The sequence below is a fragment of the Fundulus heteroclitus genome, chromosome 12 (genome assembly GCF_011125445.2).
Source record: "Fundulus heteroclitus isolate FHET01 chromosome 12, MU-UCD_Fhet_4.1, whole genome shotgun sequence".
Classification (NCBI taxonomy): domain Eukaryota; kingdom Metazoa; phylum Chordata; class Actinopteri; order Cyprinodontiformes; family Fundulidae; genus Fundulus; species Fundulus heteroclitus.
The window spans coordinates 2910994-2937847 of record NC_046372.1 but is presented as its reverse complement, the minus strand read 5'-3'; the positions used below and the strand labels follow the sequence as shown (position 1 = coordinate 2937847).

The 26854-nt window shown below is 38.5% G+C and overlaps 1 protein-coding gene across 4 annotated transcripts in view; it reads right to left on the bottom strand.

The window, feature by feature from the left end:
* Window positions 1-1062: 1062 nt before the first annotated feature.
* The window catches only part of si:ch211-106a19.1 (PH_OSBP_ORP4 and Oxysterol_BP domain-containing protein), a 63688-nt gene continuing 37896 nt past the window's right edge, over window positions 1063-26854 (bottom strand). For 2 of the 4 annotated variants that reach the window (XM_036143702.1, XM_036143703.1), the window contains 13 exons: window positions 23793-24043; window positions 18570-18768; window positions 16880-17000; window positions 15281-15347; window positions 14618-14770; window positions 13190-13435; window positions 12901-13021; window positions 10878-10981; window positions 7182-7277; window positions 6251-6435; window positions 5890-6110; window positions 5614-5631; window positions 1063-3931 (listed from right to left, as the gene is read on the bottom strand). In XM_036143702.1, coding sequence (XP_035999595.1) covers window positions 3789-3931; window positions 5614-5631; window positions 5890-6110; window positions 6251-6435; window positions 7182-7277; window positions 10878-10981; window positions 12901-13021; window positions 13190-13435; window positions 14618-14770; window positions 15281-15347; window positions 16880-17000; window positions 18570-18768; window positions 23793-24043 — 1925 coding nt within the window. In that variant the 3' untranslated portion in view covers window positions 1063-3788. Of the gene's footprint in view, window positions 3932-5613; window positions 5632-5889; window positions 6111-6250; window positions 6436-7181; window positions 7278-10877; window positions 10982-12900; window positions 13022-13189; window positions 13436-14617; window positions 14771-15280; window positions 15348-16879; window positions 17001-18569; window positions 18769-23214; window positions 23323-23792; window positions 24044-26854 lie in introns of those variants that run through there. The other 2 variants (XM_036143704.1, XM_012863539.3) reach the window with 2 other exon arrangements.

Below are 26854 nucleotides of genomic sequence, written 5' to 3'. Positions count from 1 at the left end.
TAAGTTAAGATATGTCATATTTTCTAATATAATAGCAGCTACATAGAGCAACAATACATGTAATAAATGAACCCTAACTCAAGCAAACGCATCATTCATCACGGTTTCCCTCATGGCTTTGTTCACACACCGCTGATTTACTGATTACGTTGTTCATACTTTGGGTTTACTCACTTAGCTCCCCGTCTCTCTCAGTTTGTTATGGTTTTGAGACAGCAGCCACAACAAATTAGTGGCTCACCCAGGATGATGTGAGGTTAAACTGGCTGCTGTGCCAGGTCAAATTATGTGTTTCTATGCAGCACACGCTATGAAGCGATGCTTTTTAAAGCACGTTTTCATGTGTTGAACGGGTTTGTCGGGTTTTCTTGTAGGACTCCTCACCCGGCTGCTGTGGTCTGATCTGAGCCTCTTTCTGCTTTCTCGGGAACGCTTCGCTCAGCAGTGAGTTTAACCGCTTTGTCTCTCGCTGCAGTTTATCTGCCGCTGAACACTGCAAAAATAGAACTAAAACTAAGAAAAATATTCTTGAAATGAGTCAATAATTTTACTTGATTTGAGCAAGTCAATAAGATTATTTGCCAATGGAATAAGATTTTTGCACTTAAAATAGGAACAATTCATCTCCACCATCTTATTTCAAGTGCAATATATCTAATTATCTTATTTTAGGGGTAAAAAATACTTGTTCCATTAAGCAGATACTCTTATTTACCTGCTCAAAGCAAGGGCAAATACATTCATTTTTAAGAAAATGTTACTTATTTTTAGTTCTCTTTTTGCAGTGAAGTGAGCTGCCCCTTCATTTTGAGAAGCTTCTTCTAGGGTTTTTAAATCTGACTGCAGTCTCGGCCTCTGGGGGGTGGATCGTGTGTCCTGTGGTTCAGTCACTGGTACCTGGAACGACTCGTGTTGTCTACTTATGGCCGTCTTTGGGTAGTGTTTCTGTTTTCAGACGCTTCCTCAATATGTGTGTATGTAGCCTATATATGAAATTATTCTCGTAAAGCCACAATTGAATACTCCCAGAGGAAATGATTTCTAACAGGCGAGTGCTAAGGACTCTATCAAAAACACAGTTTATTGTGTTGAGACAGTTTTTTTTTTTTTTTTGGCCAAATTACAGAAGCCTCTGGGTTAACTCATGTATACAGAATCAGTCCGAGTTAGAAATTAAAAGTGACAGTAAATCCTTCAGGCTCTTTCAGTCATTTCTGTACAGATACGTCACACTTAGTTTAGTAGAATTATTAATCATTTTACAATATTATTTTATCACAAAATATTCACACAAGTTGGCTAGATGGTCGGTACAATTACCTCCAGCCATGATTTGTACATTCCTAACAATAATTACAAAAAAATACTATGTTATTTTATTTTTTTTTAAACTCTTGTCACCATAGACTTGTAGTGCACAGGTCAGGGGCTTCGTTCCCTTATTCAGTCAGTTAAAGGCAATAAAGACTCTGGTTACCCCTGCGTGCTGATGCCAGATCAGCATGTCCACAAACGGTGAAGGAGTGATGATTTGGTGTTGGAAGAGCAGCAGCGGAGGCCGACTGCACAGCGGAGCGCAGCAGGAACCAGCCCTGTCTGCCTCTGTGGCCACCGGAGCTCCTCACGCAGACTCGGTAATCCCTTACGGTGACATCAGAGCCAGCCGTGATGGAAGAGGTGGGAGTCGAGTAGGAAAAGGCCAACGCGCCGCAGGTTGCTCTGTGTGTGGCGACTAATGAATGCACCGGCGATGAGGTGCAGACTTTATTCAAGCTGAACAATCACCGGGGGGTTACTGAGGGTGTCGCTGTGTGTGGGGCGCCAGAGAACAAGATGAACAACATGATGAGAGATTTCTAAACATCGATGATCTGCTCTAACTTTTAGTCCAGTAGTTCTCAACCATTTTTGAGTTTCAACTCTACGGCAGATGTTTGTGACTGTTGGCACAAGTGAACATGGTTTCTTTAATTTAATTAAAGGAAAAAATGAAGGTCTAAATCTCATTTATGATTTTTTTTCCATATTTGTATATATTCAAAAGAGCTGAAATTACACCCCACTTATGATGTATTTTAGTAATTTGGGCCAGTAACAGATGAATGTGGCAAATGAGGAACTCCTTCTGGAAGATATTATTCATTAAAGCTGTATAGTAATGCTTTCTTATCATGGTTGGGTTATAGAAAAAGGTTTTAAATCATCACCGAGTGAGTAGAAACCGACACGTGTGTGTTGCAAAATGTCCCGCAGCACAATCAACAAAACTACAAAAAGTACAAAGGTATGAATTGGCGAAGAGGTGAAATGATCAGCACCCATTTAGTGCCGTAACATTGGTAAAGGTGATGAGTAAATTCTTCTTAGTCTAAAATGCATAAACAGTTGATCTTTTCTTTTGAGTATTATTAACATTGATCGGAAATTATCCTGCACCTTCCCGCAGATTTTGACCAACGGGCTGAAAAAAAAGCAACAATGTTCAAAGTCCACAACAACGATAAAAGTTTTCAAAGGTCTTCATGAAGACTTCAGGAAATGTGAAATAAATGTTCTGATGTTGCAATAATGCAAAACATATTGGGAGCCAGTTAAAGATTTGAACTATCATTAGTTAGTAAAGCCAATCACAACCACAAATGGAAAATATCTGGAGGACGTTTGAACGACCGAAATGGATCAAAGAGGCAACGTTTATTTAAAATGTGTATATAAAGTACCCATTAAATGTGATTTTTCCGTGATTACATGAAGGGTCTCTTTAACCCAGCAACTCCATTTCTACAGGGATGTGTTGAGAGAAACACCAACTTTCACTTCCAATAAAATAAGCTTCCTGGTGTGTGGCATGTAAAATCAAATAAATCACTCGTCTTGGTAAAACTGAACGTTATTTGCCTGATTATCTGTTGATAAAGCAATGCTGAAAATAAAAAAATATTTCATTTTAACAAAGTACAAAATCTGACCAACTCACTACTTTTTTTTTTCTTTTTTTTGTTGTTTTTTCTATCTTTTTATTTAATATGTATTAGTAGAATCTTTTGGCAGCCTGGTTTTCAAATTATAAAAAACTATTTACTTGAAAATTGACTATTTCCCTTGTGTGATTTTCTGGTAATTGCACTTGAGCTGTCTCATCTGCTATTTCTAAACTCTGTTTGGGAGTTCAGTGTTTGACTTTTTGGTCTCCACATATAATCATCAATCATATAGTCTGCCCAGTATAGTCACAACTTTTCTTTAACAATCATCCTGACTGTAATCCTCTCAATTTAAAAAGATAGTTTAGGATTTATAGTTTAGTTTTAAATGAGATAACTGAGTTTTATCGAATGACGTAACGTGTGAGGATGCTCGTCTTCAAATGGAAATACCGACACGTGTTTTCAACACCGCTGCTTCTCAGTGTGACTCTTAGTGATTTATTCAGACCGATAAGAACCTGCATTCATACCAGCTTCTGTCCAGCTGCTGTTAATCTGTAGTGGAGTAAATTCTGGAAAAAGTGCATTGTGAGTTTTACTCGTGGAGCAGCAGAGTATCAGCACTGTGCAGGGAGGACTGCTGAGGAAACGCCCTGTTTTTTTTTTTTCTTCTTCTTCTCCAAGTTCAAAATAAACGAGAAAACTTTTTGGAGGTAATGTGTAATCAGACATTGTGTGAAACACACGCGTTCTGACACTCTTAAAGGTCCATGTGATGCTCATTGGCCAGCTAATGTGCCACTGCCAGCAGCCCAGAGGCGGGGCGGGGTCCCCGTCCGGTGAGGTGGGCGAGTTCCTGAGCTAAAAGATGTCAGGGCACATGGTCCAGTCCTCTCTCTCCTTCGACTCCCAGTAACCTCCTCTGTACACAAAGTTTGTCTCTCCGGTGACAGAGTCCCTCCTCTGGTGAAACCACAGCGGCTGGTAGCGTTCATAGTCTCTACCTGCGGGAGAAGCACAGATTCCACTTCATAACCTTTAACCACACGTCGCCTCCAGGAAAAGAAGCCACACTTGCAAATAATCACTGAGAAGTATAGAAATGCGTTTCGATGGAAAAGCCACCGGTGTCTGTGCGCTTCATTTGGGTTAGCTCCAAATGTGGACCAAGCTGCAACGCGCTTGAACGAAAAGTATAAGAGCAAAACATCAAACAAAATATATCTGAGATAGGAGAAAGTAAATGAACTAAAAAGAACATTCATAAATATTTTAAGGAATCAAACTGGTTAAAAAAAAAAGAGGAAAATTTGCAGTTTTCAGATGTGCAAGTTGCATAATGATATTTTCCAAATCTAATTCAGATGAACTGAGCATTTATTGTTTTTCAAATGTGCGTCGATTTCTCAAAAGGACTCACATCCCTTTTCCAGATTTTGTTACATTACAACTAATAACTTCAATGTACTTAACTGAGATTTTAGTTTGTAGACCAACAAAATAAAGCATAGTTGTGAGGAGGAGGGAAACTGATGGGTTCTATGTTTTACTACAAATCAAAATCTGGAAAGTGCGGCCTGCATCTCCGTTCAGCTCCACTGATTCAGCACTTCCTTACTGCAAAGCATCTAAAGCTCAGTCAGATTAGATGGAGAATTCCTGTGAACATTAATTTCTGATTCTTACCACAGATTATCAGGTGGATTTATGTTCAAAGTTTGACTGGGTTCCTCTTATCTAACACATGAACAAGCTTAGATCTAACCTCTGCTTTGAAGCTCTGACTACATGTTTACCGTCGTTGTTCTGCTTAAAAGGTGAATCTCAGCCCCAGTTTTTTTATAGCCTCTAAAATGTTTTCTTAAATGATGTCCTGTATTTATCTCCCTCCATCCATCTTCCCATAAACTCTCAGCAGCTTTACTGTCCCTGCTGAAAACAAGCATCCCTCAGCATGATGCTGTTGGGATGGTGTGTTGCTATAAAGGCCAGATTTGTGACCAATAATTGTCCTGATTCTCCCACCTGAGCGGTGGATCTCTGCAGCTCCACCAAAGATCTTCTCCTTATCTTCACTTTATCTGATTAAAGCTCTCTCTGTGTGACCTGTCAGCGTAAGCGGACAGCCAGATGTTGGCAGCTGTCCTAAACTCTTTTCATGCTCAGATGACGGACTAAACAGAGCTTTGTTAAATGCTCAAAGCTTGAGATGTTGCTTTCTAACCTAACCCGGCTTTTAACTTCTCCACAACTTTATCACTGAATCATCTGGTGTGTTCCTTGGTTTTAATGCTTCATGGTTTTATTTGGGGGGATCAGAGTAAAAGGGACTGAATAGATGAGCAAACCAGACTTTCTAGATTTTTAAATATACTCTGCATTGGTACGTCACAGTAAAATTACATTGAAGCTTATGGTTGTAATTTGACCAAATGGGAAAAGTTTCAAGGGATATGAATGCTTTTGAAAGGCTCTGTACTCATGTTTAACTCGGCATTTATCGGAGGCCAGCTCTGGAGAAAAATGCAGGAAGAACATTTTTCCAAGATGTAAAAAAAAAAGAAGATAAAAAAAAAAAAGTTGACATGAGAGAGTATCATGCAGATCCAGAGCACACAGAGGACACACAAAGAGACGGAGAGGTGTGGGATGCACAGTAGAGGGGCACAGAACAACCCCCACTCACCAGAGTCATAATCACACTCTGAACATCAACAGATCAACAGAGGGAGGGAAAGAAAAAAAAGAGTCGTGGGTATATTGAATAAAATCCTCCAACAGGGAGAGACACACGATGAAATGTTCCAGCTCTGGGTTAATGATTTTAAGAATGAAACCCATCCTCTGACAGTTATTTATCTCCTTATTCATACATTTTAAAACACATTTTACGTCCTAAAATGGCTCCTAAACAAAGTAAGAAACCTTCCAAGCATCAAACTCTTTGCTGTAGACGACGCACCTTCATCCAGTGCATCTGTAGCCTCTGCTTCCCTCCGTCTTCTCGCAGCTCTTTGTTTCTCTTCTAGCCTCTGTTTTTCGGAGTTGGCCTCGTCCCACCGGCCTTCCTCCATCAGCCTCTGGTCCGGCCTCAGCCGGCTGTCGGTCAGCGCCACCCCGTCTTCCGGCTCGTTCAGGGTCAGAGCCAGAGCCGAGAAGTGGTACATGTTCTCAGCGTTTTCCCTGACAAAGTGAGAGGAAATTGGCCGGTGTTACACAGTCATGATTTATATTTAATAATATTGATTGACCATTGCGGCCCTTCTCACAACAGCTATGGCACATAAATAGCAGCTGTCTGATTCACGGAGCAGGACGCTTACGGTAGAGGGTATTTCTTCCACAGGAGTTTAGGGGACAACGTCTGATAGACCGTCTTCTGCTTCCCTTCCGATCCGCTGCCTCCTCGGCTGCTCTGAATGATCTTAGCGCTTTCCATTTTGTCATCCCACGTCCCAGAGAGGATGTAATGAGCCTGGCCTCCGCTGTCTGCTACCACACCTGTTACCTGGAGAGATGGGAGGATATAACACATTTAAATGCAACTGTGTCCAGCAAGGTTCAGATTTTACTGCAGATGTACGCGGTCTTGTACATACAGAGCCTCACCAAATTCAATACTTGCAAGTGTTTAGGAGTATATCTGTACCAGCTTTACACAAGAATTTAATTTGTCCCCATTCTTCTTTGTGTCACATTTAAAGTCCTGATAAATTGGAAAGATAACACGTGGCTAAGCTTTGATCTAAACCATTCTATTGTAGCAAAGTAGTTTGCAACCTCTAACCAATTCTTCACAAGGATTAGGATCTAGTTAGCACTACCAATCTTCTTCATAAAGTCCGACCAGCTTCCATGTTCACACTGAAGAAAATTCTTTCCACAGGAAAGACTTGTTTTCTTTATGCCGCTCTTCCTTGAAAGCCAGGTTTGTGGCGAGCAAGACGAGTATGTTGCAGGTCTGTAGTTGTACTGCTCTTTCCATTTTCAGACTATGGACTGAACAGAGATATTTGAAATGTTCAAGGCTTATATGCTTTATGACCAAGTCAATATTCCGTGTTGATTTATCTTATAATATCCAGGTAAAATCCATTATATTTGGTGGTTGTTAGTTCACAGAATGTGAAAAGGTTTTGCAAAAGGCACTGCACATCTGCTGAGGTATTTCAGTGGGACGCAGCATTATAATAAATTACCTCCAACTATTCGACAAGTTACTCATGCGTAAAGTGTGTTAAGTTAACCCGTTACCTTTCGTGGAACATCCCTGGAGAAATAACTGTAAGGTGAAAACTTAAGCTGGCAGGTCTCCTTCGTCCGGTTATTGACGATCTCAATGTCTCCCGACTAAATGAACACATACAGAAAGAACATCATGAGAGAGGAAAACACAAAATCACATCATGACTGAACCGCAATTCTTGCTCTCAAGTTAGTCATCAGCTTCAAGATGTGATGAATCATCACACATTCCTAAAATACTATTTCAATCCTTTATATTAATCAACATGATGCTACGGTACAGACATAAGTTCCCTTAATGCCCTTTCATTTAACAAGACAACATTTTATTAACTAGAAAAGCTCGGCAGTGATCGCTGTACATAATGTGCTGTTTGTAAAGCTGCTGCCATCCTGTTTTCCATCCTGCCATGTTTGTAGGCTTATGTGAAAACATGCCTTTCCTGGGTCTAAACGTGGAGAATCACAGCGCATTAAGTGCAACGTCAACGCCTGTCACATCTAACAGCAATGGGTGTTGACTATGTTGTGGCCCCAGGTCTATATAGTGTGTGCATTGGGATGAGGGGTATAAAATTCAGTGTTCTACTGCGCAAGCAATGTTATTTATACCATGACGTCCCAGATTTTGTAATTTTTCAGTGCTTTGTCTTTACTGATGGCCCGACTATGTGGAGATTAACGTTTGAAACTCTGTTCACAGTCTGAGCGCCTCCAATGGTTCAAAGAATTAGCAGAGAAAGTAAACATAAAGTAGGTGAGGTTCCCATCAGCTGGGGCTCCAAGCATTCAGCATGCTGAGGTGAGCGAATCTTCATCAGTGCAGACAGAACATCTGCATAGTGTATGAACAGAATGAGTAAGGTTGTTGTTTTTTTTAACCATGAAGCAACATTTTGGCTGTAATCAGTGGCATGTATGTGGGAGATATGTCAGATTTGAGATGCACATGCTACAGAATATGAAGATGTAAAAACGCTAAGCTTGGCTTAAAAAGTGAATGAATTGAGTACATAGAGGAAGAAGTGGTTGGAGCATTAGTTAACTAAGGCAGCTTGTCTTCATACACCATTGAAGTGAAGGTGGATGTAATGTGTTACGGGAGTGTAAGAGTTCATTTCTGGCCACTGCAACAATATATAACTTCCAATTTCTAATGATTACCCTTATATTGTCGCATCTGCCAACCATGAAAAGTAAATAATTTGAATGGATCAGATTTAAAATAACAGCAACAATTTCTCTCAATAAAATTACTGCAACTGGAACAGAAGGTACTTTTAAATTGGACCTGAAATTGAGTTAGATTAGTAAATTACTTAAATTATACAGGAACACATCATTAGTCTTCCTGTGAAGTTTCACGTCAAGAAAACTACAACAGGAGGTAAACTGGTTGCATCCACCTCTCTACAAATGATCCATTTCAACACTTCATACTGTTCCAGAATAAAGTTTAGAGATTTTTCAGGCAATGTTTTACAACATTCTACACATTTGAGTCCAAAATGTTTAACCCAAAACAATCAATGATTTTTTACCTGGCACATCAAAGATAAAACACATAATCATATGTCAGAATTTTTATCTCTTAGACAAGGAAATAAGGAATAAATGTCTGGAAATAAAAACATTTCCAGACTTATCCAGACTCAAATGAAATTCTAAACTTTTCCACACTTTGAAGAGATCCTGTTTCCTTATCTGTGCAGCAATGGGTCCGCTCATTATCCAGGCAGCTCCAGACAGACCATTTTGCTGTGTAGACATGTAGAATGGTGAAACTGCATCTTTGAGAGTGTGCTGCAGACTGTTCCTTCAGCAGTATGGATTACTAGTCTGCTTTGGGCCAATTAAGGCTCGTCCTATAACAGCTTGCTGCATTTACATTGGCAGGAAGAACCCACGCTCACTCCCTTTGGATGTCGGCCTTCTCCAGCACTCTCCCTTTTAACAGAGTCTGTTGAAACATTTTGTGGAAAGTCTTGCCGGTGAAGCCAAAGCACTAATAGTGGTAAATGTGGTGCTCTCATCATTAGCTTTTTCGGGGTGTGGGTTGGCAAGAATGGTCTGAAAAGACCATTCATTCTTTGTAAAATTCATATATATATATATATTAAGAAAAGTAATTCTACTTTTGAGTAGGTTTCAATAATTAAAAACACTGTAACTGGTGTAAAACAATCCAGTTCAGTGATATATCTAAATATTGGGTTTTTCTTCCTTTGTCTCAAACAGAGATCATATTGGTGCTTAAAAAGCACTGAAAATACTCGTTTTAGAAACAGAATACATGTTTCAAAAAAAATAAAATGTATTTTAAAGAGTTTCTGTTTTAGTACAACAATCCAGTTTAAATCTGACCCATGGGTTTATCTTAAATCCTTTATTTACAACCTATTTAACAGTAGACAAAGGGAATCTCGAATCAAACATCACCTTCCCCATCATTTGGCTTCTATAGATCATGGCAATGTTTTTTTTTTTTTGCCCTGGTGGTACCCACTCCCGATTCACTGGACATGCAAGTAGTTGTGAACAACTGAAAACTTGTCTGTGGTGCCGTTTTACAGATAACGTTTAAAAACATTTACTTCCACTTGACTTTATGGGAAGTGGTCCAATTAGGTGTGTTTGAAGATGACCTCTTGATTGCCGTCTGAAGGTTTGCAGCAAAGTGGAAAAAAAACTACAGTCTAATATTTGCATCGCTAAATAATTCCTGAAGCCAGGAATGTTTTCTCGATAGAGAAAACATTCCGGGCTTCAATGGACGATTGGAGGATGGGTGATGTGTAAAGTGTTAATTTAATGTTCAATCTGCATTTCTAAGATCACACACTGATGCAAGTTGCAGGTAGTGACTAGAAGTAGTGCCAATACAGGTAGCATAATTAATACCATAAGTATTATAAAGACCTCAGAGCAGAACTGACACAAAACGGATGCTTTTAAGCATCTGTCACATAAGAAGTATCTAACAAGTTTCATGAGCAAAGTATTCTGGGTTTGAAGGACAGGGCAACAACAGGACATGCATACAACATGCCAAATGAACAGTTTCCTAGTTGGCATTGAAATGATAACCTCCTCGGGGAGCTGTGGAAGCCACTAAAAGAAGTCAGAGATGTCTCCACAACCCAGATCCAGGTGATCAGCAGCAAACTGATGGATGAATATATACTCATGATCAGTGCTATCACCAAAACCGAGCCTAGCTTTGTTTATGTGACAGCAGTTTGTAGTTTAATATGGCCATTTTTGATTCATCTTGTTCAGCAGCAGAGGGCGGCAGAGCCGTATGATTACAAACAAGACAGTCAGACTGTTTTAAGCCTTGAAAATTACTCTGAGCAGATAAAGTTTTTTTGTGTTGCATTCTTCTTTAAGCACTCCTCCAAAGTTACAGACATATAGAAAGACACTGTCAGGCAGACTGATGTTCTGCAAATTAGCACAAATTAAATAACAATGAAATCAGGAAAAGTAAAAGAGATGGACTGAAAATCATATGTCATGTCAGTGAATCTGATCCCTCTTAAAAACATACAATTGTATTTTTTAGGCCGTTAATAAAGATCAAAGCTTAACATGAGTCCCTCTTTCACTATTTGCCACTGTGCTGATATGTACTACATACCCTGTGGGGTGGCTATGAAGGTCATGGCAGTAATGCAGAGAAGAGAAAGGAACTCAATAACAGACCTGGTCAATCCACAGTTTGCCCACAATGATGTTGTGCACCGTAGACGTGACCTTTCGCCACACATAGTGGTTCCCGCTGGAGTGAAACTGCAGGTGGATGGCACCTGGGGGACACAAGGACAAAATAATATTACAGGAGGGAATCATTACAATCGCTTTGTTGTGCTTGCTCATGGCATGAAAAGTGAAAGGGAGGCTATAAGGTTGGATTTGTGATTCAAAAACTTTCTTTGTAATATTCATGTTCTGTTAGAGTCATTTCTTGCTACATCCAATGAGTCATAATCCCAGAATATTAATGACACCCATTTCACCAGAAATGATTTCCATTTTTTTTATTTTTATGTGGCTTTATGATCTCACAAACCCCTTTCCAATACCAAGCAAGAGACGTCAGGTAAATACATCACTTGGCTGGCTCAATACCAATCAAATATTTATTTTTTCAGGCCAACAAAGCTATTTGACTTCCAAGTGCAATACAGAATGTCATTTATATTGGTATTTATTTATATCAGTGGAGATAAATAAAAACTTTCTGGTTTGTGAGAGCATGCAGTGATGTACTATGTCTGCTCTTCTGTGTTGCTTTTTCTATTTGCAAGATGAAGTCCTAATTTACAGGTTGGTCAGTGGTTTACAGGTTGATTCATGATTCTTCTGGTCTTTGAAATAAATAGTTTGTCCAACTGTTACTAAACAACCCTAACAAAATACAGACATTATCAGTATATTGTTTTAAAATATAGATTTCTTTGTCTATTTTTCTTACAATTTAAGGCTCGAGCAATATTTTAAAAAGAAGATTGCATGGTTCTGTGTCCCAAGAATATGGAGGACTAACGCTGACATAATCAATAATAGATATATAAATACTCAATCAATAAATAAGCATAAGAAAATGCACAAAAATAAAACAAATAAATACATTTAAGCAGTAATTAAATTATACAACGAGGCATAAATCTCTCTCTTTTAACTAGCTTATTTATTTATTCCTCTTTTTAATTATCACCTCATTTATTTATTTTTCATTATTATTGTCAACTTTATTTATGAATTACTTAGCGGCAGCCATTGATGACAACAGGGAGTAGATTCTAGCAAAGGAGGTCTGATGCTAACCAACCAAGCAGTTGTCTTCTTAAGACCCGTACCCTCCTCATTTGCATAACAAGGCAGAAATAAATAAATTAAAATAAATACATTGAAAACAATCTAATTAATTAATACAGTTGACAACTATAATGAAAAATAAATAAATGAGGTGATAATTAAAAAGAGGGAAAAATAAATGAGCTAATCAAAAGAGATTTACATTTATGTCTCATTGTATAATATAATTACTGTTTACATTTATTTATTTGTTGTATTTTTGTGCATTTATTTTATGCTTATTTATTTATAGATTTATTTTTGATCATGTCAGAGTTGGTTCTCCATACAAGGCTAAGTTTGTTTTTAAAGGTTGTTGCTGCTTTCATGTTGCTTTAAAACATGCCAATTACTTTTTTGATCATAAATAACTAATCTACAGTGAATTTCTCAGAAAAATAGCTTGAAATCTGCCCTTTTAGCACTTTGGTACACAGAGAATGAGATGAGAAAGAAAGGAAGTAGGAAATGTCTATATATCACATCTGACATCGTCTTCCCAAGTTACCAATAATATTGCCATCTTACGATTTTCACACAATATTACTTCTCTATAACCCATTTGTGTTGACAGAGATGGAAGAATGACTTTAAAATCAAAATGTTTGATTCATAAGAGTAGAAATTGCTCTCCACGTCACAGGTTAAACCAATAAGGAGCTGTTAAAGTAACATATTATACTACAGAATGTCAATCATGACCCTCATTGGACATTTAAGAGACCTTGGCCAGATTAAACTGGCAACGGGTCATGTTGACGTTGCACGTATTTCATAAAACTATGTTACAGACCAATATATGGTCTGGGTTTGAATGTTTCCAACCAAAACTCAAACAAGCCTATTAGCTGAGGGTGCGTCGGCGTACCCAGAGGCATAATGGAGAGATATTTGCCGCGGAACTTGCTGGCGATGGTGATTTCCTGCCACAAGGTCCAGCCTCTTTGGGAAATCACGTGATGTGCAGCTGCAGGTGGGTGGTGGCTTACCTGAGCAGAAACAAAGACACAAATGCTAAAGGACAAGGAAGCAAATAATCTTATCTTCTTTTCAAACACATGCACCTCTATGGAAAATTGGTTCCGTTTATGAGTTTATGAGTTAAACGGAACTTTTGAAAATGTGTAAACAAATGCTTTCTGTGGATATACTATTACCTGCTCACATAGTGAGCGGTAGCCAAATTCCTCCAGGCGGTCGAGCTCGTAGGTCTCTCCCAGGAGGGGGTTGAAGGGCTTGGCTGTCCGGTGGACCGTGGTGGAGTAGGAGGAAACGGAAAAGGCAGCAACTAGGCACATCTGCTCCAGGGAAGACTCACAACGTGCCGCCTTGTCTAGAAGCTTGTGATACTCCAGGTCCTCGGTGAGACGTTGCAGCATCGACAGAGGCTCGTTAAAGTTTACCTGATGGAGAATGACAATTTGAAATATCTATCACATTTTACAAAGCTGTGTTCATTACGTTAAATTTATTGCCCAAAGCTTTGCTTTAGCCTAATAGTAAAAAGGACAAAAAAACAATGTCTTGCAGAGGTATTCCTACAACTTGACCATTCCATGTTTTACATTGTAACGAGGACAAACTTAAATGTATTTTAAAAGGATTTGATATGATGTTGTATATGATATGATTAGTCTTGACTTTGTAGAACCAGTTACAGCTGCAAAGCCATGTACAATGCAGACGACTCTCCCTGTGGCTCTACGCTTCTCCAGGAGTGAATGCTGCTTGTTGGGACTTTGATGCAATCAACTGGTTTGCTTATATAGGACATTTTTGACCAATCTGTATAATATGATTGAACTTGATTTTGTAAAGTGCCTTGAGATGACATGTTTCATGATATGGCGCTATATAGATAAAATTGAATTGAATTGAATTGAAGTCTTTTAGGGTATGCCTCTACCAGCTTTACAGATCTAGAGTCGGAAACTTCTGTCCATTCCTCTTTCCAAAACAATTTAAGGTCAGTCAGATTGGATGGAGAGTATCTGTGAAGATCTCATCACAGATTTTCATTCAGACTAGACTTTGACTAGGTCACTGTATCACATAACTGGGCTTTAATGTAAACCATTCCCGAACAGCTCTCGATGTATGTTTAGGGTTGTTATTCTACTAAAAAGAGAACCTCGAACTCCAGTCTCAAATCTTTTGCAGCCTCTAACAACTTTTCCTCCAGGATTTTCCTGTATTTAGCTCCAACCATTTTCCAATCAACTCTGACCAGATTTCCTGGGATTGCTAAGCACAGCATCCCCAGAGCAGGATCCTGCCCCCTATATTTCACAAGGGGATGGTCGCGGGGGTCGCGTTAGTTTTCCACCACACATAGTTTGTAAGAATTTAGAAGTATCAGAGTAAGGGGCGCTGAAAACAAATGTGCACCACACTTTTCAGATTTTTAGCTGAAAGAATTTTGGAAATGTGCATAATTTTCCTTGTACTTTGCAATTAAAAGATATTTATGTTAGTCTATAGAATCCCAATGAAATACATAAAAGTCTGAGAGAATGTTAGAGAAAATGTAAAAAAGAACAAAGTGTTTCAATACTTTTGCAAGATACAGTCTGTCTCAGACTTACAGGCATAGGGATTTTCGAGAGCTCTTTGCCGATGCAGTTCTTCATGATGCTCCATAAATTTAGGGAATAATTGGGCTTGTCTGGGATATGAGTCCGCCTTTGTCTGCGTGGCAGTAGCTCCTTCCCTGACACATCATTACAGCTCGGAGACATCTGGGATTTAGTGAAACAAAAAGAGTGGAACCACAAGTTTGGGGGAGAAAATAGTTTCAACTCAATGAACTGGCGTTCAACACATCTCTAGACAGTGACAAATAATAATAAAATAAATAAATAAATAAATAAAAACAGACAAAACACAGGGGGAAAAACAAATCTCTGATTTGTAATTAAAATTTAATGCAGTGATGCAACCATACATCTTTGGCACCACAGTGCTGATGACATGATGGCAGGAAACACTGAAATAAGCAGTGTGTGTGTGTGTGTGTGTGTGTGTGTGTGTGTGTGTGTGTGTGTGTGTGTGAGAGAGAGAGAGACAGAGAGACAGAGAGAGAGAGAAAAAGACTCTCTGTGAGAACAGCCAGTGTAAATGTTATACAAGTAAATCAATGTGTCAGCCCTGCAGAGCCATGAAAGAATCTATACTGAGAGTACAAGAGTTATCAGCATTTTCAAATGTCAGACATGTTATTCATTCTTGTTAGGAAGACGGACACTTACATGGTCGTCCTGGTTCCAGTCACTCGCCTGGCCCCCGCTCGCTCCACTTAAATTACTCTGAGATCGCCTGGAATAAAATGAGAACATTTCCTGAATGAGCAAAAATAAATAAATAAATAAAGATGCCTGTAAAACTCTTGTGTTCATTCTGCAGAGAGGTAAATGAAACTGCTGACTAGGAACTGAGCTCTCCAACAGCTAAGTTATATTCACTCTTAATGCTGAACCTGAAATGAAGGAATACAGCATCCCCCACAACAGAGCAGAAGCTAAAAGGTGACTTAAATTACACTGATCTTCCAGTTACAATAAATTTTGGGAGGTTTTGTTTTTTATGTGGCTTTTCCTTTGACACATAGGAGCCAGGTAGCTTGTTTTAGGCAAGGCAAGGCAAATTTATTTGTATAGCACATTTAAGTACAGAGTCAATGCAAAGTGCTTTACATGATTAAAATATAGGAAAATAAAACAGAATAAAAGCAAGTAGGAAACAAAATAGAACATGGGAAAATAGAAACTAAAAGCAAGCAAAAAACATTTTAAACGGATGATAACGCATTCTATCCTGAGGCTTCTGTAAAATCTACTGAGGAACTAGGAGTGAGCAATACCAGGACAATAAATGGGTGGGCATTAGAACATGTAGACAACCTGCCTAAAAGGATATGCTGAATAAAAGGCTAGTCAATGTTCCAGAGCATGGTCACCTGTTTTAATTTCTTCCTTTTTACGCAAAATCTGATTAAAATGTTCAAAAATGTTCTTTAGATCAAATGCTCTAATATATTTTTTCTTCAAAAGCTTTGTTTTTCCATGGGATATTCTGACAAAGTTTGCGATTGTGGTTTTAGTTTGAGGACAATTTTGATATATTTGCCGTATCGCCAAGCTATGATTAAAAGTCTTTACTGCAGAAAAAAATAAAAGACTCAGACTCCCCAGCTCCTAATCTAATCGATCGTCAATGAGATGCAACACAATAAAGCAGATCCACAGAAGAAACTCCTCATAAATCAAAGAGCCCAAGGGATCTGTTGTCAGTGGGACACTGCTAGACATCACAGGATATCACTTGTTTTTGTATTTTTTTCACTTATTCCAGACAAAATAGCAGATTTATTTTAGAGAAGCATTATTGATGGTATTTTCATTCTGTTTAACAAAGAGCGCACAAACAAAAACAAATTAAAGAGTAAAGGACACAAAAAGCTATCATCTCAAACTCTTTTAGCAGCAAAACATGTCCAGTGTATAGATTTAGAACATGGGAGCAATAGTTTAAGGCAAAATGTTATATTATAAAAAGAAAGAGTCAAATACAGGGTTTTAAACTTTACCAGGTCATTATGAGGTTCTAAAATAAAATGTAAATTTAGCTTTAGGGTAATAAAACCAAATTTTTGTTTTAATGAACAGACATGAAGCCAAAATAAAAGGTTGCATTGAGAAACTGCTGAGTATCTTTTTTTAAAAAGAAGTCAAACCCCAAAGTTTAATCAAAAAATATTGGCCCTGACTCGTGACCATGAGTATAACTATTTTTTGCCACTGGAATACAGCTGAAATAAAAAAAAGGACACAAAATGCATGGAAACTGACCTGTGCTGGGTACTGTCGGTGGCAGTCACCGTTATGAAAGCATGGGAGTCCTCCATGGCATCAAAGTACTCAGTATCCTCATCTTCATCACTTGCGTCTTCTTTGTTCACCCGTTCACTCCCTGCGGTTAAGTTAAACCTGTCAGACTTTACAGACATCAGGCAAACCCTGTCAACCCAGTATTATTTAAGGGTGAATTTGTATTCAGGAAAGCTCGGGAGAGAGAAGAGCATATAATCAAATGCCCACGGTGATTAATCAAGGAATAACACGCCTAGTAAAATTGCAAATGTTCCTGCAGGGTAACGAGCCGGAGTGATGCAGTTTGTGTGAGTGTGCTTTGCGAGTTCAGCCTCTACCACCAAGTCTGTTCAAATGTATTTTATCTACAGACTACATCCAGGAGGCCAAAAGCATTCTCTGATGAAAAAGGAATTTCATTAAAAAGAGCTCATTACCAAACGTAAGTATGGACTCATTTCAAATGAATACCTTGGTTTGTTGAATAAGAAACTGTTACGGGTGAGGTCAGACACAGACGTTTGAGACTCCAGGCCACGTCTCGGGGTCTAACACCAACTTCCATTCACTTGTGCGTTTTAATGATGCTTTGCCTGCATGCTTAATGTACAATTAGTGCAAATGAGCTAAAGCGACTTGGATTTTTGAGGTTGTAAGGTTACCGTCTATATAACATGAACTGGAGGAAAATCATTTAACTCAATTTTAAGGCATTCTTACAAATGGCAAGAATAGCTTAAAGGAAAATGGAGGAACACAGATGCAACTGAAGCTAAAAATCACATTTTAGATCTTAGCAGAAGTGAAACTGTTCATTTACGCTGGGATAAAAACTGCATATGGAACCTGCATACTAAAAGTTTCAATTTAAGTTGACAAGTCAAAGCATTTCTTTAAAATAGATAAACAGCTTGCTTTTTCTACATTTAGCTACATTTTTAACTACATTTTGTCTGCATCTGTCCACTCATCCATTCATTTGAAAAGGAGCCTACAGAGGTGCTGGTCTGCTTAGAAAGTAAGGTCCACTTCCACTTTTCTTGTTACTTTTTTCTCATCCGGTGAAAATTCTTGAACACTGCTGTTTTTAGCAGTTGAATCTGAGAGGAATCTGTCACTGAAACTGGGGCAATGAATGCAGTAAATAATTATTTTGGTGAAACTCACAGATAAGTGCTCCATTAATAAAGCTTATGCGGCACCAACCCCACACAGGCTGGCTCAGATGCAAGTGTATATTAAAGACCAACTTTACTTTAAATATCTACCCATAAGATTTTTTTCTGTATTTTTATATAACATTGCTTCCTATATAGTAATAATAATAAGTTTTCTGTTTGCTGTATAACCTATAGGGTCAGCAAAGGATCTGCAATGAGGAAAATGCTAGTTTACAGGATTATTAAGAGAGTTTGTAAAAAGTTGTTGCAGTTTAGTGTATTGGATGAACAGACAGTGGAGAAAACAGGACAACCCTTTAGTTAATTTGATAAACCCTCTCTAACTTCGCTATCTCCCAATCTAAACCATCTGACACAACTTAAAGTTTCCTTCCTACACATAAGGATGTTCTGTAATATCAGGCCTCAGGCTAGACATGACTTTTAGCCAGTGAAATCAGGCCTGCTCTGAGGCCCCATGTGAGGAAACAGCAGACATTTGGTCTCACCCTGACCGGTGGCTGGGGCGCTGGGTGTGCTGGAAGCGTGCGTGGGCGCCTCTCTCCACGCTCGCTCAAGGCTGTTGTGCTGTTTTGCGAGCTGCTCGATCGTCTCCTCTAGGTGGGTACGCTGCTCTCGCTCATACTGCAGCGCCCGCTGCAATCTCCTGCAGTGCGTCTCAGCTAGGTCCAAAAAGTCCCGACACGCCTTAGGGGAAGAAATGAGCCCAAATGAATAATATGTCACTGAATATTGTGATTGTTAGGGTTGCTAAAGTGGATAGCGGACATGTCTGATGTGTAATATATCAGCACACAGATTCTGAGTTAAAACAGCGAGAACGTTTTTGGAAGAATCTCAAAACTCCAGAGTGACCTTTAACTTGAGGAAATCAGTAGGAATTAAAAAGAAAACAACCTCGCAGACACTGATCACAGCTCCTTATCAGCACTGGTTAGGGCGGTCAATAATATGTTAATCAGATGTGTGCAAGGCACTTTCAGAATCTCCTTGCTATTACTATCACTACTATTACTATTACTATTACATTACTATTACCGTGTCAAACATACTTCTGAGCAAACAACACGTGCTGATGAGCAGCAGTGCAAAGTCGGGTCCCTTCTCTTGACTTTATGAGCCAAGAGGGGGCATCGTTGCTGCTCAGACTTTACTGCTGGGACGAGGTTACTTCAGATCAAATAATTATTACATGTCAGCGATTGTTGGCTCTGCATCACAATTTTTAGAGCGTTCCTCATACTGAGCTCAAAGGTCATTGAACCTGAATGACACGTCTCATACTATGAACCACGTCACGTGACGGACACCGAGGTTTCAGTGGGAGGACAGAGGTGTGGGATAATAATCCAAAACTGCTGCGTTGCATTTTACCTCTGCGTTTTCATGCAGACTTGTAAAACATGTTTACCGAGCTGAATGTCACATCACATGATTCCATTTGGTTTATGGTCAATTCCACAGATGTCTCATTTTTTATCGCAGATCCTGGGAAGTTGCTATTGTTTAAGCTTAGCCACGTAGATGAAGTACAGAAATAAGTACCACCGGCAAGAACAATTAAAAAAAAAAAAAAACATATTTCATGTTTTGAAAAATACCTGCCTATATATTAATTTTCAGACATTTATTAGTTCCCCTGGATGCCAGGGAACACGGTTTAATAGTAAACCATGAACAGTTTAACGTTCTTAGAGCTGAGAAAGAGACAGTCAGTAAATAAAAATATCGTTCTAATATACATTTGTAAAATTGCTGCTTGTCAAAGACTCGAAGCAATCTGCTGGGTTTCTTAGGGAACCCAGCAGATAGGGATAGGGAACATTTTGACCAATCTGTCTGGGTGATTTCATTGACCTGACTTTGTAAAGTGCCTTGAGATTAAATGAGTAGTGAACTGGCGCTATATGAATAAAATGTAATTGAATAGTGCACATCTGCAAATTCTCACAATCAAAATATTGGTGAAGCACTAAGATATATGGAATAAAACCAATTTTAAATCTTAAGCGATGCTGAGCGACTCATCATGTCTACAGCTGTAAAAAAAAACACATGTATTTTCACGTTATAACATTTCAGTTTGTATTGAAACACTTTATGATTCCTAAATTTATGTTAATTTTAAGTATAGGAAAGTTTACACATGTTACTGACATTTATACGTGTCTGAATTAAAGAGCCTAACTCTGATGCAGAACGCTCTTCAGGTTTGCCAGTATTCCCATTTTATTTTAACCTCAAAGAAGGACATTTTGGCAGCAATTTTGTTTAACTAAACATATCTGAAAGAGACTGCCAATCAGACTACTTGTGTTATAATGTTTTGTAAATAAAAACAAAACCAAAAACTATATAGTTATGGACGTTTTGTAGGTTTAAAGGTTGTTAGGAACACTAGACGTAAAACAACTCACCTACTATTTGGTTTTTAACATATAACGTTAAATAATATAATAAATAATTTATTTTAGTGATGCTTGCACATGTTATTAATAATTACAGATTAGTGCATTTGATTTACCTTGTTCTAACATTTTAATTTCAGACTGTAACGGCACAGACCTTTTAAAATGACAAGGCAATGGTCTTGTTGTGAAATGTCTTAAAACAGAAGTTGTAATTTTCCTGAACATAATAAATAGGAATCATAAAATATTTCAGCTCACAAACAAGACAGATGAGATGGATTATGCGCTTTCCTCAGGGAAACTATAATGAGCCTCTTACCTTCAGCAGTCTTGCATCAGCTGCTTAAAGATCATGGCTGAGATTGACTATAAATGTCAGGATGTGTGACGTATAAATCAGCTTCCTCAGGCTGGACCACGATATGAAACTAAAAGCACACTTTAAGACGGATGAAAGTTCCACTTTTTTAATGCTGAATCCTCAGTACAATCGCAGACTGCATGTGACTTGTGGTGTGTTGAGGAATGGAGGATCAGCGCGACGTGACACACTGCTGGGTGATGCGGGATAAGTTGCTGATAATAATAATCATTGTCGGATTAAATCGGCCAGTAAAATCTAACCAAATCATCAAATAAAGAATGAACTGAACCTATGTTCTGGTAAATTGGCAGAACTTATTCTTATTTGACCAGAAACCGTGTACTTACACTGAACGGACACGAAACAAACGGAGTTAACCTTTCATATAACTGAACTATAATAACCCCAAACAGGCAGGATCTGAAATCCATACATGCACCAAGTGGGCGATCTGTCACTAGAGCCACACATGGCACATGTGAGAAGTTCGGTCAAGGTTGAATGAACTAAATTAAATCCTCCCCAGGCTGCCGTGGGATAAAAAACAAAATGTCTTTAGTTTATATAATGAAACCAAACGCGGTTGTTAGGCTCAACAACCCTATAGGACATTTTTTATGCTTTATTGGATTTTTTTTACCATGTACAACAAAAAAAGTGCTCAACTTACAACTGCTGGGTAAAAGGTTCTGTAAACAAGAAAATACATAAATGCACTATCTGTCAAACGTTTGGACACACCTTTGACATTCAATGGCTTTTCCCTATTTGTATGACTTTCTGCATTGTAGATACATGGTGAAAACATCAAAACTATGACTCAAAAATATATAAAATTATGCATCAAACACAAAATTGTGAATTAAATCAAAACATCCGTCTGGTATATCTGAGCTTATAAAACGCACAAGTGAATGGAATAGCGTCCCCACTCCCCTTTTGATTACAGCTTTGGTCCCTCTTGGCCTTCTCTCAATGAGCTTCATGAGATTGGTCATCTGAAATGGTTTTCCATCTGTCTTGAAGGAGTTCCCAGAGGTAGTAATAAAAATAAAGAGGTGAATCCAAACTTTTGACTGGTAGTGTATGGATAGATAAATATTATTTAACAACCCAGCGTAAAAATAACTGTAATATACTTGGAGTAGAGATGCTGTTAAAATCAGTCAACCGTGATTCAGTTATCTTTGTGTCACTTTGCTTTGGATTAACGCCCCCATAGTTGTGCTTTATTTCTTGCATTGTCTTCAAACAGATTATTTGTTATAAAATCTGTATTTTCATTTTTTTTAGATTTCCATTTCAATATGTGTCAAAAAATAAATACAAAATGAAAAGGTGATACCCAACATCAGTAATGCTGTCAATCTACCCAGAGATGGAAGCATATACCGGTAATCTAACAATTTGAATCTCCAATGCGATATGGAGCAACTATCACCTAATCATAATTGATGTCTACTACATCATAGAAAGCAGCGCTGCAGAAAATAAGACTCCACTGGAATAAGTCACCTCTGCAAGCTATTTTCTGCTTCTGTAATCAGGATGTCCTTGGGAGCAAGGCAGCGGTTCCATAAAAACCCTTCGTGTTCAACACATGAATCAATCAATTGATCCCACACACCGCACCCTTGATGTCAATAAATATGGGTGAGAGCATTTTGGCAAAAAAATCTGTTTTATGCAAAGACGTTCCAGCTGTCAATGCTATTGTGCAGATACAGAAGTTAATGAATAAACATAGTGGTGGCATGATACTGCCACCACTATGTTTCACCTTGGTGATGGAATTTTAAGGGTTATGTGCATTGTTGTCTTGTCTAGCCCACAGTGTTTTGCAAGGACCAAATAGTGGTCTTTTGGTTTCTGTTGACCTGGGAATTATACAGAGATTTATTTACAAGAAGAGTCTCTGAAAGCTATTGTTTGCACTGGATTCTACTGAACGGTACCAGTGTAAAGATCGGATTACGCGTTTATTTTGGCTAAAAAAAGAGTAAAGCTAAATTAAAATTGTACCCCCGTTTTCATATTTTTATTTATGAAACTATTTAGAAACCACTATCAAAACTGTGTGAGATTTTCAGTCACAAACTTGAGGTTTATGTTTGTAGCAAGACAACATCTGAACTTGAAAGGCTCTGTATCTAAACAATGTAAAATTGACTTTGACTTCTAATTATTATAAATCACCGTTTGATCCGATTGCAAATGTAACAAACCTACCGCAGCAAATAAACATATGTAGCTCATATAACTAGCTGCAACATGTCAGACATAAATGATAGCAACACAGCTATTAATAAAATCCTAAGATCAAACCTGCATAGAGAAGCAGGAAAAAAACTAACAAACCTTGTATTCGTTCCCGCTTCCACTCGGTACAGTCCGTTTGGTCCAGCAGGTTCTGAGATTTCTCCACAAGCTGGTGTCGATAGTTTTAGAAGCGTTGGGGGGCCAGAGCTATTTTTGTCACCCTTGCTGAATATCATATTTAGTGTTGCTTCTTTGGGACCTCAGCCCCCTACCTGAATTCTCGCCCGCCGCTAACAAAACTGAGGTAACACCCAGGGTCTTAAAATACTGAATAAGCATGTTGAAGTACTTTTGCGTATCTTGAAAAAACAGTCAACATGTATAACTCGGACAGACGGTACAGTTGCACACAACCAGTTAAATAAAAGGGGCAAATGGACGTGGTTGTGTGTTAACAGCCTAAACCTGATCTGATGGGGTGTAAATGGGCCTGTCTAAACATGCAGAGAGCAGCAGGGTGGCTCTGTGTGGCCAACTAATCTCTCATCACTTCCTGTCCAAGACATCATAGATGGCTGCTATTCCTCTCACCACGATCATGCTGCAGCATGCAGGACACAGACCACTGAACGCGTACAGCTGGTGCATCTTTTAGCCGCTGTGCCTGGAGTACTTACATTGATCATAGCATTGGAAGTGATGCGGAATAGGGTGGCTCGCTCGTTAACCGCCTTGATCTTTTCGCCTCCCTCCAATGGGACCTTCAGTCCTTCCAGTTCACTGAGGGAACGCTGCAGGGCGGCTCCATGCTTGGCGATCAGGTCATTGCAAGTGCTGAGGTCGTCAAGCTTGCTGACAAGTATCTTCAGGGTACCCTGGATCTCGCTGCGGTCCGACTGCGATGTGGGTTCCTCATCACCCGAGTCATCTGGAAGGGAGGAGCTGCATTAAAAAAAAAAGGCTAAACACAGATAAAATAATATGTTTTCGGTTTTTATCCAGAAGGGTTTTTCTAAGGAGCATCCACACAGCATTGCTAAACATGCGCACCTCATTTAGAAGTGACACATCCCATTAGAGATGCATTAACTCGACTTGTAGATGCATAAACAAATAGCAAGTTTTTCAGCGGTGAGTAATGCTCACTATCCGTGATCTGACACAAAAGGTTATTGGAGACATTTGAGAAGGAAAATAGCGGTAGTGTCAAATGACAAAGATACAGTAAGCCATAATCTTTTTTTAAACAATACACACAGGCCATCCAACAATGCAAAATGTGCCTATTATGTTAAATAGGACAGACTGCCTTAGGCTCAACAGAACACAACAACAGAGCTCCAGTTAAACTCTATTATACACACAATGACAAAATTGCTGGGAGCCTTCAACGATCATTTTAACTAAATTTGAATCTTTCAATGATCTCCACATTTTCAGTTTCAGTGAGATGTTTGAAAACTCAGAACTCAGATAAAGCACAAAAAAAAAAGTATAAAAAGATATTTAAAAGGAAACTGTATCTCCTTCAAAAGCATCTCTACAGTTCATTAAGGCACTGGTCGTTTATCTGCTTTACCATTTTGAACTTTTGCAAATTTAGTCAATCCACATCCAGTGTGTGTGGTTACATAAAGAAGCCATCTGTCATAAAGATTTAATTCATACCTGGCTTGAGGATGACCATTTGGGGACTTCAGTCCAGCTCAATTCTGTTTATTTATATAGCACCAGTTTACAATATTTGCCACCACTAGATACTTTACAAAGCCAATTCTAGGATTGCTTTGATGCAATATTTGGTAGGATACCATAATCAAGTGTCATGTGTTCACACTGTGAGTGTGTGTATACGAGGATGTTATCTTACTCTCTCCTTTTTTCATCTTTTCTCCCTTTTAGCATGCTGTCTCCTCTTTTGTCTTCTTTTTTTTCCTTCTACCTTCCCGTTTTTGTGTCTATTGAACATGAAACATTCCCAGAATAAAATCTAATAAAGCTTCTTGCATATGTAAATCAAGCGGAGCACTACGGCGAAAGCAGTAAGGCTTCACTTGTGCAAGTAAAATCTGTTGGGCTCTTTTTGGCTTTAAGACAACATTTCTTACTGCCACACTGCCAAACAGGACACATTAAAAAAAAATGCTAGCCTTGCTTATTGTGCAATTCAGATGCTAAAGACAGTTTAAAATGTTAACTTTTGTAAGGATTTTGTTTTAAATTCCCTACATCTGCTCTTTTTCACATGTGGTATGATATTGGCTCTGCCCCTCATATAAAAAGTTATTGGCCATTCATGGAAACAAGGCCAGGAAGATTATTATTCACATTGCGTTTATCCTAGTTCTTGAAACAGAACCAAAAGAATTGCAATTTGAATTGGTTGGGGCCAATCAGAGCTTTTCAAAACCGAGGATTGTAAATCAGTCACACATGCCTGACATAAAGGAACTCGTCCCTCGATATATATTCCCATGATAGAAAAATTAAAGGGATTGAATGAGGAAACAAAGCCTGTAATACCCATTGCTGACCCTTCATAATCTGCAAAGTGCTAATCTGCAGTCCTCTACACAGTGGCATGTAGAGTATGCCAAAGGTCTGTTATGAGACTGTTAGCCACCGTGAGATGCTGCATTACAGCAACACTTTCTTTAAACATACAAGTATACAACTGGTGGCAACTGTGCCAGCGGGCTAGCTGCAGGTCCACATGACTGGACTGGCTTCAAATTTGAGCAGCAGCTTTATTATACTGTCCCTCAGCAAAAATGAAAGAACCCAGCACAATGTGCACATTCACACAATTAAACTGGATAATAAACAAATGTATATATTTCTCAACACCCGCAGACTGTAGTTAACCTGAAATGTGGGCACAATAGTAAACGCAGCATTCAATGGCGTCGTACTGAACGTTAATACACTTTTAAACAATATGTGAGCAATACAAAGAGAGCTGCTCTTTCACATTTCGTCACATCACATTGGTAATAAATCTACTTCAATATTTTATTGAGGAACAGAAAATGACAATAAAATTATAAAGACAGATTTTACACCTCTAATAAAACAGACAATAGATGTGTCCCTTGTCAGGCAGTACATTACATAATCACCATTACTTAAACATTTTTTAGAAAATGGAGAAGAGATTGAAACTAGTAGTTTAAACTTCATCGGTATTGTTTTAAGCTTGTATTCAAACCTATTTGCACCCTTAAACAGCAGAGCAAACAGGTTTTGTAGCAGTGTATACATTGCTAGTTGTGAAAGTGCTGCTAACTTGTGATCCTTAACATGCCTCTGTTCTAAAGGGAACTGTGTGCTGAGTTTATAGGGGTTTTAAACATAAATCTTATGAGTTTGTAATGTTTATCTGAATTTATTGCCAGTTTAAAAACTGGGTTGTGTATTTTGAAACTGCATAATTACAATTAAAAAGACTGTTCAATTAAGAAATATACAGATTTATTTTTTCCTTTGGATTTAACCAAACTTGCAATGAAAACGTATAGATTTTATATTAAACATAAACACAAAATACTGCTTTACTAAAGTGTGGAGGAAAATACTCCATGATTTTCAATCTTTCTAAAATAGGGAAACCGAAAAGCAAAATCCGGGTTCAAAGACGTGTCTTGAGAAGTTCCCTAATTAGTAATGAGTGGAACTGGGTGTAATTTCACCTCAGTATAAATCAGCTGTTCAGAGACAGCCTCAGAGGTTGGTAAGAGAA